Source organism: Larus michahellis, chromosome 10 (assembly GCF_964199755.1).
Source record: "Larus michahellis chromosome 10, bLarMic1.1, whole genome shotgun sequence".
In the NCBI taxonomy this organism is placed as follows: Eukaryota; Metazoa; Chordata; class Aves; order Charadriiformes; family Laridae; genus Larus; species Larus michahellis.
Window position 1 is genome coordinate 17,828,616 of NC_133905.1, and position 13,369 is coordinate 17,841,984.

Sequence of the window (13,369 nt, forward strand, 5' to 3'; positions counted from 1 at the left end):
TAAAGCCTCACTCCATGCCAATTGCACCGTACCTGCTCATGCCAGCAGTCGTCTTAGCCCAGATGCTTTCCCAGATGCTGTTTTAGTGGCACAGGATGAGCAGACATTGCCGAATGCAAATGTCCTTAGTTGTTGTTATATAATTGTATTTACTTTTGCTCTCTTTGGGATTCACCTATTAGCTTTTGGAGTTCATTACATTATTAGGAGAGGAGATTCACCTCTTCACAAATAATAAGCTGCTATCCCTACTTCTGTGGCCAAAGCTTATACCAAATTTTTCAATACTAACTAGAGGAAAGAAGAAAACACCCGGTAGGTACAAAGCAGCACAGAAAGGCCACTTAGCACGAGCACCTGATCCTATAAAAGGCAACAACTCAAAGCAAATTTCGTGTTTACAATTATTTAAAAAGAAAAGTGAAATCATCTCCAAGTTTGCCAGGAGAGAGGAGAGTTGCACAGCCGGAGGCTAATCGAGTGCAGTTTACAGACAGATATCAAATTCTAAACAGAAACATCCTATTTCAAAGCTGGAAACAACATTGAGCTATAAACAGAATATATGCTTATCCAGAAAGCAACCACTCAGATTAATTGTTCCCAAGAGAGAGAGTGAGAAATCAAAAAGTGACCTTGCTGGAGACTTCACACAGCAAACTCAAAGGGGTATTACCAGAGGAAGCCTGCCCTTCTCCCTCCAGTTTCCCCTAAGGCAACTGAACTAACAAAGGGCAAGAAACAAAGCAGTTCTGGGGGGAAAGGGATGTGAATGGCCCCGCTTGCCCACTGCACCACACTAGACACTAAAGGAGAAAAATCTCTCCTAACTTCCTCTAGTTTAGGCAGCCAAAGGATTTCTACAGCTCCTACAGACAGAATTTCAGTCCTTTACTGTGACAGTAAGATTTTCCGCCTAAAAAAAACCCACCCCAACACTCATGGATACCAACCCTATGAATAATATCCACTGAGTAGGTCTGAAGAGGTATAGAGAGGGATCCCATTCATGAAGGCAAAAAACCCTACCCAAAACAAAAGAGAGAAAGGCACTGCAAGCACCCTGCTGCTACACATACATAACCCCTCCCACACAACTCACTGTAAACACCATCACAGCAGGCTGGCCTGGTAGCTTGAGAGCTAGATTTGGCCAAGGAAAAAGCTGGGGACATCTCTCTATCAGTCTCCAGAGCCGTTCAGCTCTAGGCCAATAGCCCTGGGGTTTAGGAACGCTTTGCAGATGGCTTTCACATGCTAAACTGCTAAATAACCTCTGGGGCAAATTCTCACTAGAACAAAAACACACACTGCAGCTCACTAGGGACTGAGCCTTTTGGAGTCCAAGGGAGGCTGGAGTCATTTACATGCTCGTACAATTCACTGTGTTTTCCTAGTTGTTAAAGAGCTGCCGCAACATAGCAGTAAAGGGCTTACAATACCTTGCCATAGAAGTCACTCATCTGGTACAAGGGGATGTGCTGCGTACCACCATAGAGTTCAATTACCTCTTCATCAGGCACTGGTTTGAGCCCTCTAGACACAAAACAACAGAAATAGTTTGTCAATAATCATCAGTCTGCACAAAGCTACCAACTACAGAGAAAGAGAAAATGGAACAAATAGGCTCCTTTCTAAAACTCACGTAAAACTCACGAATTTCTCTTGCACAAAGGAGATAGCCAGAGGAGCCTGACAGCCCCATGGTTTCTTAAGATTCACATAAAATCTTTCCCGAGACATTCTTCAGATACCTTGCTCGCTCCTTCAAGTTAATTGAGGAGTTTTATCCACATTCCAACAGAGAGTTCAGCCAGTGGCTTCTCTCTGAAGGCTGTCAATCTGCTAACGGGACTGCCCCACCAAATCCGCCCCACGACCTGACTTTACCCCACGACCTTACCACTGGGTAACTGTAGGTTTGGAGAGGTTGCTTCCACGAGGTATATCTACCTTGAAATGCAAAGGTGTAGGAAAAGAGCTTTCCTATTCAGATTTCCTAAGCAAAACAAGTTCTTCCCTAAAACCATTCAACAAAGATCTCTGTTTTTCCCAAAAACACCATAATCACAGGTATGGCTATAAGCTGTACTGTTCGTTAACATCAGGTTATCTGACTGCTGCAGGTATTGCTTCTTGCACAATTTTTGATGGCTGTTTACTCAAGCAGTCAGCAACTTTCCCTTTCTTCTTTCCTATTCAAGCATGGTACAGCCTCTGAGAAGCTGAAAGTTGCCTCAGTTGTGCTCAAAAGCAAAGGACAGTTTAGGAAAAAGATGCTTCAAGAAGGACAGTTACAAAGGGAAAAAAAGTTTAAATGCACTTTAGCTAAAAATCTCTTTGTGAAGCTGGAGAGAAATATGGGGCAGTACTTACCTCTCCTTCCCACCCCACCCCCAAAAAGCTAGCACTCAAAGCAGACATTTCTCTCTGATTATGAAACTCCCTTTTTAATATTCTTAGAGTGTTTACTGTAACTGAAGCTTAACAGCAAAAGGGCACAGTTCATGAAAAAAACAAAAACATTGGCTTCCATGCTCAGGAAATACAACGCAGATCTACAGGAGCTTTTCTACCAATAACTATGAATTACTACTTCTTAGACACCAACACCGCTCCACTTTGGGGCAGTGTTTTCTCCCAGTCTTTAGCCTCACAAATTTTTGGAGAAAAGTTTGCTCCGCACTCTTTCAGCCACTTATTCCAAAGCACACCCAGTTTTCCTTGGAGAACAAAAAAAGAGAAGGAAAACCAGGACAAACTAGGCCTTAAACAGAGACCAGATTCTGAGGCATCATTACTTTATTGACATGTCAGCACTACTTTAAGATTTTATTTGCACATTCAGACCACTCTCCTCAGCTTTGTGACGAGGTGCAGCAGACCACTGCTGGGATCCACTCCTGCCTGGAGAAGACAGGCCTGTATGCGGACCACATACAGAGGAGTCCTTTCCCAGTTGCACTGTTTACTCACAGACATTAACCCAGATATGCTGTAGCTGCAGCTTAGACATCACACAGAGTACGTGACCAGATGTGCCATTAACCATTACAAAAAGCTCCATGTCTTTCCCACCCACGCTTGGCTTGAAACGCTTGAGAACAATAACTCCCTGCAGTTATATGCCAGGTAAGCATTTGAAACAAGTGCAAACAGGATAAGCCAGACAAGACTGTGCTCTGCTCAGAAAAAAAAAAATAAATGCCATGAACATACATTCAGATTTATTAATCCACATTTGCATATATGGGCATTTAGAAAATTATTTTCAGAACTGACAGACCTATATGCCGTCCCCAGCTGGACATAATGGAAAGCATCGATCTTCATCAGAAGACTCTGTGATAAGGCATAGATATTTACTGTTAGAGTGGGTAGGTTTACACTGAAACCTTATTTAAGTTTCAAGTACCACACAAATGACATTTAGAAAAATAAAATAAAAATATTTTTTAGAAAAATAAAACAAACATCCCACTTGTATGTACTTTGCGCTGCACTCTACTCCCCAGCCACTTTTACACACACTTATTCATACTGTGACTTTTTTTTTCCTCTCTGGCAAAAGACCATCTTTCCATGGCCGAAATACCACTGTCTGTTACACTCCAAAGTTTGTGAACAGGGATGAAGTTGAAAAATGGAGAGAACAACGCTTCTGTGAGTCAGATAGGCTCTTCTTATCTCCCTTCCAAAAGCACACACATTCCAAAGGAGCTTTGTGTGCACAAGAGATCTATTTCTTATCACATTTATCTTAAGCAGAACTAAGTGGGCAAGTTTTGGTTTAGAGCGCAGCTGCGCCCAGTCATTTTCTTTACACAAGAACTCTCCCCTCCATCATTTCTCCCTCTCCCCAACAGACATTTAAGCAAAGAAGTTCATGAGCACACCAGGCTGGTAACATTAGAGATTTCTTTGCATTTTTTGTAGCAGGCTCCTCTATTCGTGAGTCATCCCGTCTCCCCCATCCATCATTCTGAAGCCGTAGCACAAGTTCTCAGGGCACAGAGAGCAACCTCACACTAAATCCACATCGCGCTGCAACTCGAGCAGGGACACGGCATCAAACTATTTGTGCTGCTTCTACCACAGCACAAGGTAATTGATTTCACAGAGCATTCACAACCTTCAGGCACCTTCTTTTATCATGATACCGTATCAGTGGGCAGACCTCCCACTAATTTGTGAGGAGTGCAGACAAATATGCTGAAAGATTTACTTGGACAGGCACAACCCAGTTTTTCATGTGTTTTGCAAACTCTGATCCTGAGAAAAGAGAGTTCTCACCACCTACTCACTCACAGGGCACTTTGCTAGGCTAGGCTAGTCACCTCTGTGTTCCTCTGATATATCAGCCAGAGATTTAAACAAAGAAAAAAACTTCAGTTTCTCACAGATCTATTTCTTACTTTGTGAAGTTAGAGGCATGAGAGGTCTGCTGACATGCTGTCACCTCAGTTAGGACAAAAGACACGGGAAAACTCTATATAGTTTTTTTTCTTCATTCTCTTTTTTTTTTTTCCCCCACTGCTGGAGAACAGCACACACACTCCAGCCTGTACTGCCTGCTTCCCTGAATTTGCTCAAAGCTCAACATAAGAGAAGCTACTACAGTGAAGCAACATTCTCTGCTGTGCTCCCACCTGACTGCCTGGCTGTGGCAGCCAGCATTACATCACTGGGAATCAGGCTTCATGGGAATCAGTCCAAAGCACTGAAAAGGGTTAAAGCTAATGCTTGCGCTTTGCTTGCCTGTGCTCCTAAGAAGCATGCATCTCAAGTAGCTTGGATCTTTTTCCAGGCAGTCCTATTATTCGGGGTGGGGGGTGGGGAAGGCTTCCTAAAGCATTCTCCTGACAAGTCATTTCTATTATTAGAGTAAGACATAATGCTTCTGCTCCAGGCAAGCACTTGTAGATGCAGGATTGAAGTTTGTTGTTTAAATTTCCTGAAAGACAGAAATGATCACACAAACAAGCTGAGTTTTCTATTAATTAGCTTAGAATTAACTGACTTTTAAATTGGCAAGGATGTTTACCAGAGGTCCCATTCTGCTACAGGCTTTGCAAACACAAAAGACATCTTTCCATTGGAAGATTTATAAGCAAGAAGAACCCACGAAATGAAAAGCACAGCCACTGGGACCACATATTTCACTGACAGTTTAGTGATAGATATTGTAAGAAATGACAGAAAGTATTTCCACTAAAAACATAATGCAATGGAAGACAAAGCCCAGGAGACTGAACTTTGTACAGCTTACCTTTTGTACATCATAGTGAAGTCCACGTATGGCAAACCCTGGAATGTAGTCATACTTCCCAAGCCCTTCTGGATACTGGGAAGACAGACAGCGACATCGTTAGAAGCATAAGCACTGGGTTATCAACAAAATTATTTCAACAAAACTATTTCACCTGCTGAGCTGTCTTAGTCCTACTAGTTGTCTCACCCCAGATACAAACTGACCAAGGAACAGGTACACTTCATTATGCACCTTCAACAAAGCAAGTGGATGAATGGAGAGAGACATAAAGGATCAGGATCCCCAAAACTAGTTTCTCTGAGGTAAGGGACGCTAGTGAAAATGTAACAGATTCAGTCAGGCAGTGAGGACACTTCTAGTAAATTCCATTCAATGCATATATTTGGCAAAGCAATGGCACTGCAGAGCCCCTCTAAAAAGAAAGACGTGATGAGAAGAAAATGCACAGACCAGTCACCTATTGCAAACAGGGTGTCCATTACTGGACATGCTCTACAGCATCATCCACATTGACTTGCACATGTCAAGTCCTGTATGGCTTCAGTGTTAGCCCACAGTTCATGTTTATCCACCACCTGTACCTCCAACCAGCAATTCTGTAGGCATTACTTCCATAGTTAGGTAAAACAGACCAGACCCTTCTAGACTAAGGTTCTTGCTCCATATTTATAAAACCTCAGGAATGTAGAGCATGGTAAATTGTCTCAAAGGAAATTAATTCCATGTACAGACAAAACTCTCTGCAATCAAAGATTGTGAAACATTAAATTTATCTCAATAAAACAATTAATTGACACGTGCACAATGCGGCACTTTGAAAGCACGTCTGGGATGTCACCAAGACAGCAGTAAACTTAATTGAGTGGAAATTCTTAGCACATCATTACCTTGAATTGCTCTATTAGGATGTCTCTGGCAGTGTTGAAAATCATAGAGTGTAGCAAATTAGAATACTGTGCTAATGTGTAATCGTAGTCAAAGCCATATATCTCAACATCTCCCAGACTGATCTCGTTGTTAGCGTAGATAGCGGCCGGGTTGAGGAGATTGCAGACTCCTGGTGGAAGAAGATCTAAGAGAAGGGAAAGGGGAGAGGTTAGAGAAAATGAGACGATCACTGAAATTTCAACTTTTTGTTCTAGGCCTGACAGCAGCTGGAAGTACCACACAGCAGCAGCAACGGAGCACAGTGCTGCTGTCGAAGGCTGTTAACCCACTCAAATAATCCTCCCTGTGAAAAAACACACTGTGAAACCTCTGGCTGCATCTGGTGATGATGCTAACCACTTCCACATTAAGACTGACCTTTTGTGTCAGGAAGCCCCAAAACAATGTCCTCGGGTCTCTGGCCTGCATGAAACAAAGCAGACCAGAAATTTTGAAGTGTCAAATTTCTAGCTCACAGCAGCTGCATTTTCAGCAGGCTCACCAACACAAAAGGTACCTGCACTATATCACCAGAAAAACATGTGCCCCTCACTTAAAACTTGAGCAAGACAAACAGGCTAACTCTTCTCTCTGAGAAATCTAGATTACTTGAAATTAGAAACTTTGAGGTTTGCGTTTTGGCATTTTTTTTCTCACAGAAGCAGCCAGACTTCACAGACCAATCCTGCAGGTACCATTAGGGCTTTTTTATTATTATTATTAATAGGCAGGATAAAACAAGGTTTTGTACAAAGACCAACAAAATGTAAAAAAAAAGTAACACATTAACCTCTGCTGTTGCAGCACTTAATGCAGAGAGCAACAAGTTATCTGGTTTCCTCTGATAAACAGCTGTGGAAACAGCTCAGTCCTTGTCTGTGGTTTTTCACTTCAAAACAGGGTTACTGTGCAAGATGCTTGTGAATAACACTTTGCTCCCCAGACCACTGGGAAAATGGGGGTTAAGTGACATAGCAGCTGAACTACCTGTGTATCCTTTTTCAGAGCTCATCTGGAGAGCAGAGAGCTTTAGCCGCACTACAATGGGAGAGACAGGAACACAGCCTCCCCAGGCTTCCCGCTCTATGAGATCTCTCCATTGCAAGATGAGAAAGAGCAGTAAAAATAGTTCCCTGTAGTAGGTTGCCTAGTCACATCCACACTGGGGGGCAGAGAGGGGAAAGAGACATTTCCTCCCCCCTTGAAGATGGGTAATTTTCTCTTTTAATGATAGGAAAAGTGCAGATATTTTTGAGATCCTACACAGCATCAGTGGGTAGGATTTTTTTTTCCCTTCCTACCTTAACTTTTGGCTTTTAGCAAGAACCCTGTGCCAGTTCTTTAGTGCTTCCTTGCTATAAAACCAAGTTTCATCTGAATCTAGAACAAAAAGAATATTATTAGAAAGAGATACCAGCCATTCCAAATAAAGACTTTGTCTGGAATAATTACAGAATTTAGGTAAAAGTCCAAAGTACATTTGCGAGCGCTAATCCAAAGAGGTGACATTTATTTTTCAGGGAAGAGACACATTAAAAACCATATCCATCCATCTCTCCTAACTCACTGTCCTTTGGCCTTCAAATGCATTTCACCAGATCAGCTAGAGAGGAATTACTAGAAAAGAAAGCTGTATTTTAAGGTAGGAGGGCTGAATTACTGGCTACCCAGCAAGAACAAGAGCCCTCTTTCAGCGACTCTGCTGGTGGCAAAGTTCCTGGAAGAGGCTGAAGAGGGTGGATGCAATAAGAGTACTTTCCACTGGGATTTTAGAAGACGGGAAATGTAAATAGGATTCAGACGATCACAACTTTCATCGTCTTAACATAAATGCTCTCTGCACCATGAACAAACAGAGCTCCACTTCCTGTCCCCAACTCCAGACAAGTTGTGGGAAGATCTTTTTCTAAGCATACACTGGGATTTGCGGGGTGTTATTTTTCTTCCTCACAAGGAAAATGACACAACCCTAGTCACATCACAGTGCAAATATGCAGTGCTTTCCTCTCCTAATGAAAGCACTTCTTTTATTTTTTTTAATGACAAATGCGCCCCACTTGCTGCTACCGTATCCCTACAGAGAGGCCAAGGTCTTCCAACATTCACCATTTGCTAAAAGATTTACAAAAACACATATTGATAGTCTGAGAGCAGCACAAAATACCATTGCCTGAACCCCATCTCTCCTTTCACAGAAGACAGGAGACTCATCTAGATTCAACAACATATGCCAGCCACAATTTTTGCAAAAACACAAGCAGGAAAAGCTAAGGGAGCAGTATCACTTTGTAACAAGTAAAGGGTAGTCTGAGATTTTCCAAGCACATGAAGCGAGTCTTATCTGTGATCAGAAGCATAAGCAGTAACTGTGCTGCACAGTGTGATTTATGAAACATGTTTAGATCCACTGGATGAAGTCATACTCCTCCCTGCCAGCCTCAATCATACAGAGCTTCTCTGCTGTCCTCTGACAGCCTCCTGCCCAGCTCATTTTACCCTACTCAGATATTTCGTCACTAACTTACACAGCATGTTCTCTCTTACCCCATAAGGGCCAAAGAAAGAGGCACACACGAGCCAAATTGCTTTATCACCGTTGCCTCACACATAATGTGTTCCCTATGCACACTTCCCGGAGCACCACACGTCTACGTGCTGTGTGTCCTATCACATCACCGAACCAAACTTGCAGCAGCTTGCTTTCCACGCCATCATCCTCCATCCTAAATTTACAGTAGTTCTGAAGTCACTGATCTCTTAGAGAGAAGGAAAAAAGCTCTGGGTTTCAGTTCAGACTCTTGCTGCGTGTTTGGCTCAGGGTAAATGTCCATTTGCAGCATCCTCAATAGAGTGGTCAGTGTCATTCTCCTCTTTATGTTCAGTCTCTCTGCAGGTCCAAACTACATCAGGGAGGAGACAGAAGCTGGGAGCACACATGAGATCAGTTTCAACATGACAGCCCAAACATGCCTGGCTTAGCGAGCCAGGTTTCAAGAAGTTTGGGGTTTTGCTTGGTTGGTTGATTTGCTTTTTTCTGTTGGCTTGTTTTTTGTTTTGGTTTGGTTTGGTTTTTCTTTAAAGATAATCACCTGGGTGGTTACAAATTCTGAGTGCTTAATTAAGTTCTGGGCTGCAGACTTAGGCGCTGAATGCTACTGCTCTGCTGGCATTCAGCACGTAATCTGCCAGGGATGTGTGCCTCAGTTTGCATGGCAATCGTCGAATCAAAACAAACAGATGACACCCTCCAGAAGCCCATGATGATGCCATTTTTCAGGAATGATAGCTTTTGCTTTTCCTCTGCCAAAACACCAAAATAGACTGCAGGACAAATATGATAAATTACAGAAAGAAAAAAACCAAACCAAACAAAAAAAAAGGCAAAAACCAGTTTTGGTTACTTAAAATGAATGATAACCCCAACTAATCTTTCCATCTGGGTCCTAACTGGAAAGGGAGACAGTATCACAGTTAGTCACTGTCTACTCAGCACTTCACCCAGGAAGTATGATCTAAGGGAGAACCGGCATGCGTACATTTGAGGACAGTGGGGAAAAAACAGCTCTTGCAATAGATACAAACCCCTGGAATCTGCATACTTGCACAATTTGCTCAGGTTTGCAACTCTGATGGTTTTAAGGGAAGTGTCTGCATATCCATGGCACATGATGAAACTCAGCAACAAAGGCAGACCACAAGAAAGCATGTTTGATCTCACGCGTTTTTTAGACCTGGGTGTAAATGCAAGGTAAACACACATCATCTCCTTCATTTTACTACTATGAGGCCCTGAACAGCTGCTTAAATCGTAATATCTTCATGAAGGCACAAGTGCCTCTTCCCAGGCAATAGCCCACATTGTTAGAAAGCAATAACACTCAATCCCTGACAGGACAGCAGAGATGGAAACAAAAGCAGGTAATTAACTGCAAGCAATGATTAGAGACGCCAAGACACCATATGGCCCCTTCTGATGTGAAAAATGCTCCGGTCAGGAGGTGCCAAGCACGTTCGTGCTTTTCTGAGCTCCCGGGGGTACCAACAGCATCAGGCAGGAAATGCTCCTTTTCTCTCAACCTCATATCCAGCATGTTAGTGAAGAATAATACATAAAAAAGGCAGCTCACACCCATCCACCCATCTCTCACGCATTTTGTACTCCCAGACGTCCAATACAGCAGACATCTGTCCTAACTTCTTTGTAAGACTAGCGAGGAAAAGAGCGATACTGAAAAGCAGATGGCCACCATCCTACATGTTCTTCATGAATAAAAAAGTTCCCTTTGCTCACACTGACTTGCTTTCTAAAGACAAACTGCCAGTTTTTCCTCCCTTCCAAGTACCTCTTTAACCCTTTAAAGTGTTGTTGTGTACCATTTCACAGCAATTCTTGCAAAGCACTCTAACAAGCCAAAGCAGATGCCTCCAAACACGATGGTAAGGAGGGGGAAATATTACTTAAAGAGCATTAAATGACAGAGGAACCATGTCAAAAGAGTGCTGAAAATTGCTCTGGAACATAGTCTTGAATTTATGCCGTTATGCCTCAATATTTTGGGACTTCTCACCAATGAAATCAACACAAACCAAAGTTAAAAAATACCATTTCATTCCAAAATAACTTTTTTTAAATACACAAAGGCAGTAGACGAATTCTGGTACAACAGCTCTTTACAAGAAAAACCTTTATATTTAGGAAAGCAGAATTTGGAAGTTAACATAACTGGTCACACTTCCAGTTCTGGCTGCTAATTGTCATTTTCAGTCCCAGCTCAATCTGTAGACGCCACAACTCGTGAAACGTGCACACTCCATAAGCAATTTGCAGGGCATTTATTATCATAGCACTAGACTCATTTCCTGGTTTGGCAAGAACGAAGCCCTTAAATCCTTGTGCCTGCTTGAGATTAGTGACACAAGCAGCATCAAAATGTGCAAATGGGTTGCAAAAAACACCTGTGCACCACACTGGAATTGCCAATGCAATGATCACACAGGGCTGTCGCCTTCTCTCCCATTTGCAAACGCGATGGGCACATGTTGCTGACTGCATCTTGCATTATTTAGATGCAAGGGTATCTCTTGATCCACACAAACTAAAAAGAGCAAGGACTACCTCTGAGCTACATCCTCAGTGTTATCAATGCCCAACCACGTTCTTGTTATCTGCAAACTTTTCTCTGCTCTCAGTAGTTCTCACATTTAACCACACTCAAGCTCGTCATTCAGAGGCAAGAAGTTAACAGTAATTTTAAAGGTTTCTTAGGAAAGCTGATTTATTGTAGCTATGTTTACAAGTTTGAAAGATCTAGGAAAACATATATACACTTATTTACAGCCAAATCCTCACTTGCTTGCCAGTTCCATTGAGTTTCAGGGTTGGATGTTTCCCAGAGTGCAAGACTTCAGACATTGCCTACTGAGAGAGCATATCGGCCTTCCTTGACACTTCAGATGGCATCAAACCAAAATACAGCAAGTCTTGCTCAACACACCACTCTGACAAATGCAACTATACTTTTCCTTTTGGCAGAGGAAAAATAACCCACATTAAGAGGAAGTAGTAGCCTGAAATTCTTACAGGTAATGAAATGTTTTTTGTATTACCTTGCTCAAGCCTGGCAGAACACAGATGTGTTTTTACGAAGTTGAGAATTTCTGGCCTGGGCTCTGGCCACCCACTGAGCTTTACGGCACAGATGCTCTCATCCTACACATCTTGCCCTGTCCAACTCGGTCAGTATTTATCACTGGAATCCCCTCTATGCAAAAATGCAACAATGCTTTATAAATCAGGTCCTAAGCAAGAGATGGTTTGAAAACACATAATAAATTATCCTGGCAGAGACCTCTCTCCAGAACCAATAGGAATAACTGACAATATAGGAAAAAGGACTACACAAAAGATGGAGTTTCAGAGAAGGGGGGAGAAGGTGGCAGTACAAGAGTCTTCTCAAACTCAACATTGATGAGTATTGAGATGTGACAACATTTTCAAATCCATAACCCAACCACAGACATTCACTTTTACATCAGACTTAGAAATCAGGAACAAAGGAACAGACTGATGCCACAGTTTGCACAACTCAGTTCAGTCTCCAAAGCAACAATTAAAATCCACTTGGACAAACTTTGTTTATGCCTTTTCTTGATAAGACTTGAATAACAGCACAGTCTTGAAATTTTGGTTTGGGGAGATATTCTTTAAACAAACCTTCTTATTTAGCATGTCTAATAGTTACCTGAAGGTTTGTAAAGAGTCTGCTCTGTAACACATGGGCTACTTCACCTAACTTCATTTTGCATTTAGTCCTGCTGATCAGTTCTCCATCTCCAATAACCACTGTATCTCTTGCATCCCAACAAGTGTAACTATGCGAATACAAACTTCTCAGCCTGTCACAGTGTAAAGTAAGCATTTCCCCAAGACTGTGACACAGCCTATTAATGTATCATCATTTACATTTTCAACAACATTACGGAAAAGAAAAAAAATGCCACGGAGGATATTAAAGTCCAAACACCTTTACAAGTCTTGCAAGTTGGAATGTCTTTCAAGCCATGAAGCTAAAACCACAACTCAGTCTTTGAGCAGGGACTTAACACGAAGCTACAGTCCTCTGTCAGCACCCTGTACTGCCTTCAGCAACTCAGGCAAAGGAGCTCACATCCCACAAAAGCTGGAACACATCAGACTGAGCATCCAACAGATCAGAGGCCAATTCCTTTACATTTGTGCATCATGAAGGACTTTAGATTTTATGTCGAATCTTGTGTACTGGAAGGTGGGGAGGAAGGAATGACAGAACCTGCCAATCTCAGAACAGTGAGATGGTTCTTCCAGATGCCTATGGCTGGCTGCTGTCCTCCCAAACCTTAGATAAACAAAAGCTAAGGGAGAACTATTTAACAGCAGACACAAAGTCACACTTCCTACTCTCTAGAGTGCTTACTTTCAGCATTCCAAGAATCAAAACCAGCAGGAAAACGTTCTCTGCCCTTATGCCATGAAAGCTATTCTTTCACATTCTTAGTCGAGTTTAATACAGAGAGATCTGCTGCTGCTGAAAAGACCACAATCCTGCTTTGCACATGGACAGATTTGGCGAGTGGCGTGAGTCTTCTCCTCACTTAGCAAGACGTCAACATACCTGACACAGCCAGGTAACT

The 13,369-nt window shown here is 42.3% G+C and overlaps 1 protein-coding gene across 1 annotated transcript in view; it reads right to left on the reverse strand.

Moving 5' to 3' along the window:
- Positions 1-13,369, reverse strand: part of NT5DC2 (5'-nucleotidase domain containing 2) — a 30,634-nt gene that overhangs the window by 16,147 nt on the left and 1,118 nt on the right. The window contains exons 2-5 of the mRNA XM_074602764.1: positions 6,160-6,344; positions 5,270-5,344; positions 3,287-3,342; positions 1,443-1,536 (exon numbers count right to left, since the gene is read on the reverse strand). Of these exons, the coding sequence (XP_074458865.1) occupies positions 1,443-1,536; positions 3,287-3,342; positions 5,270-5,344; positions 6,160-6,344 (410 nt within the window). The remainder of the gene's footprint in view (positions 1-1,442; positions 1,537-3,286; positions 3,343-5,269; positions 5,345-6,159; positions 6,345-13,369) is intronic.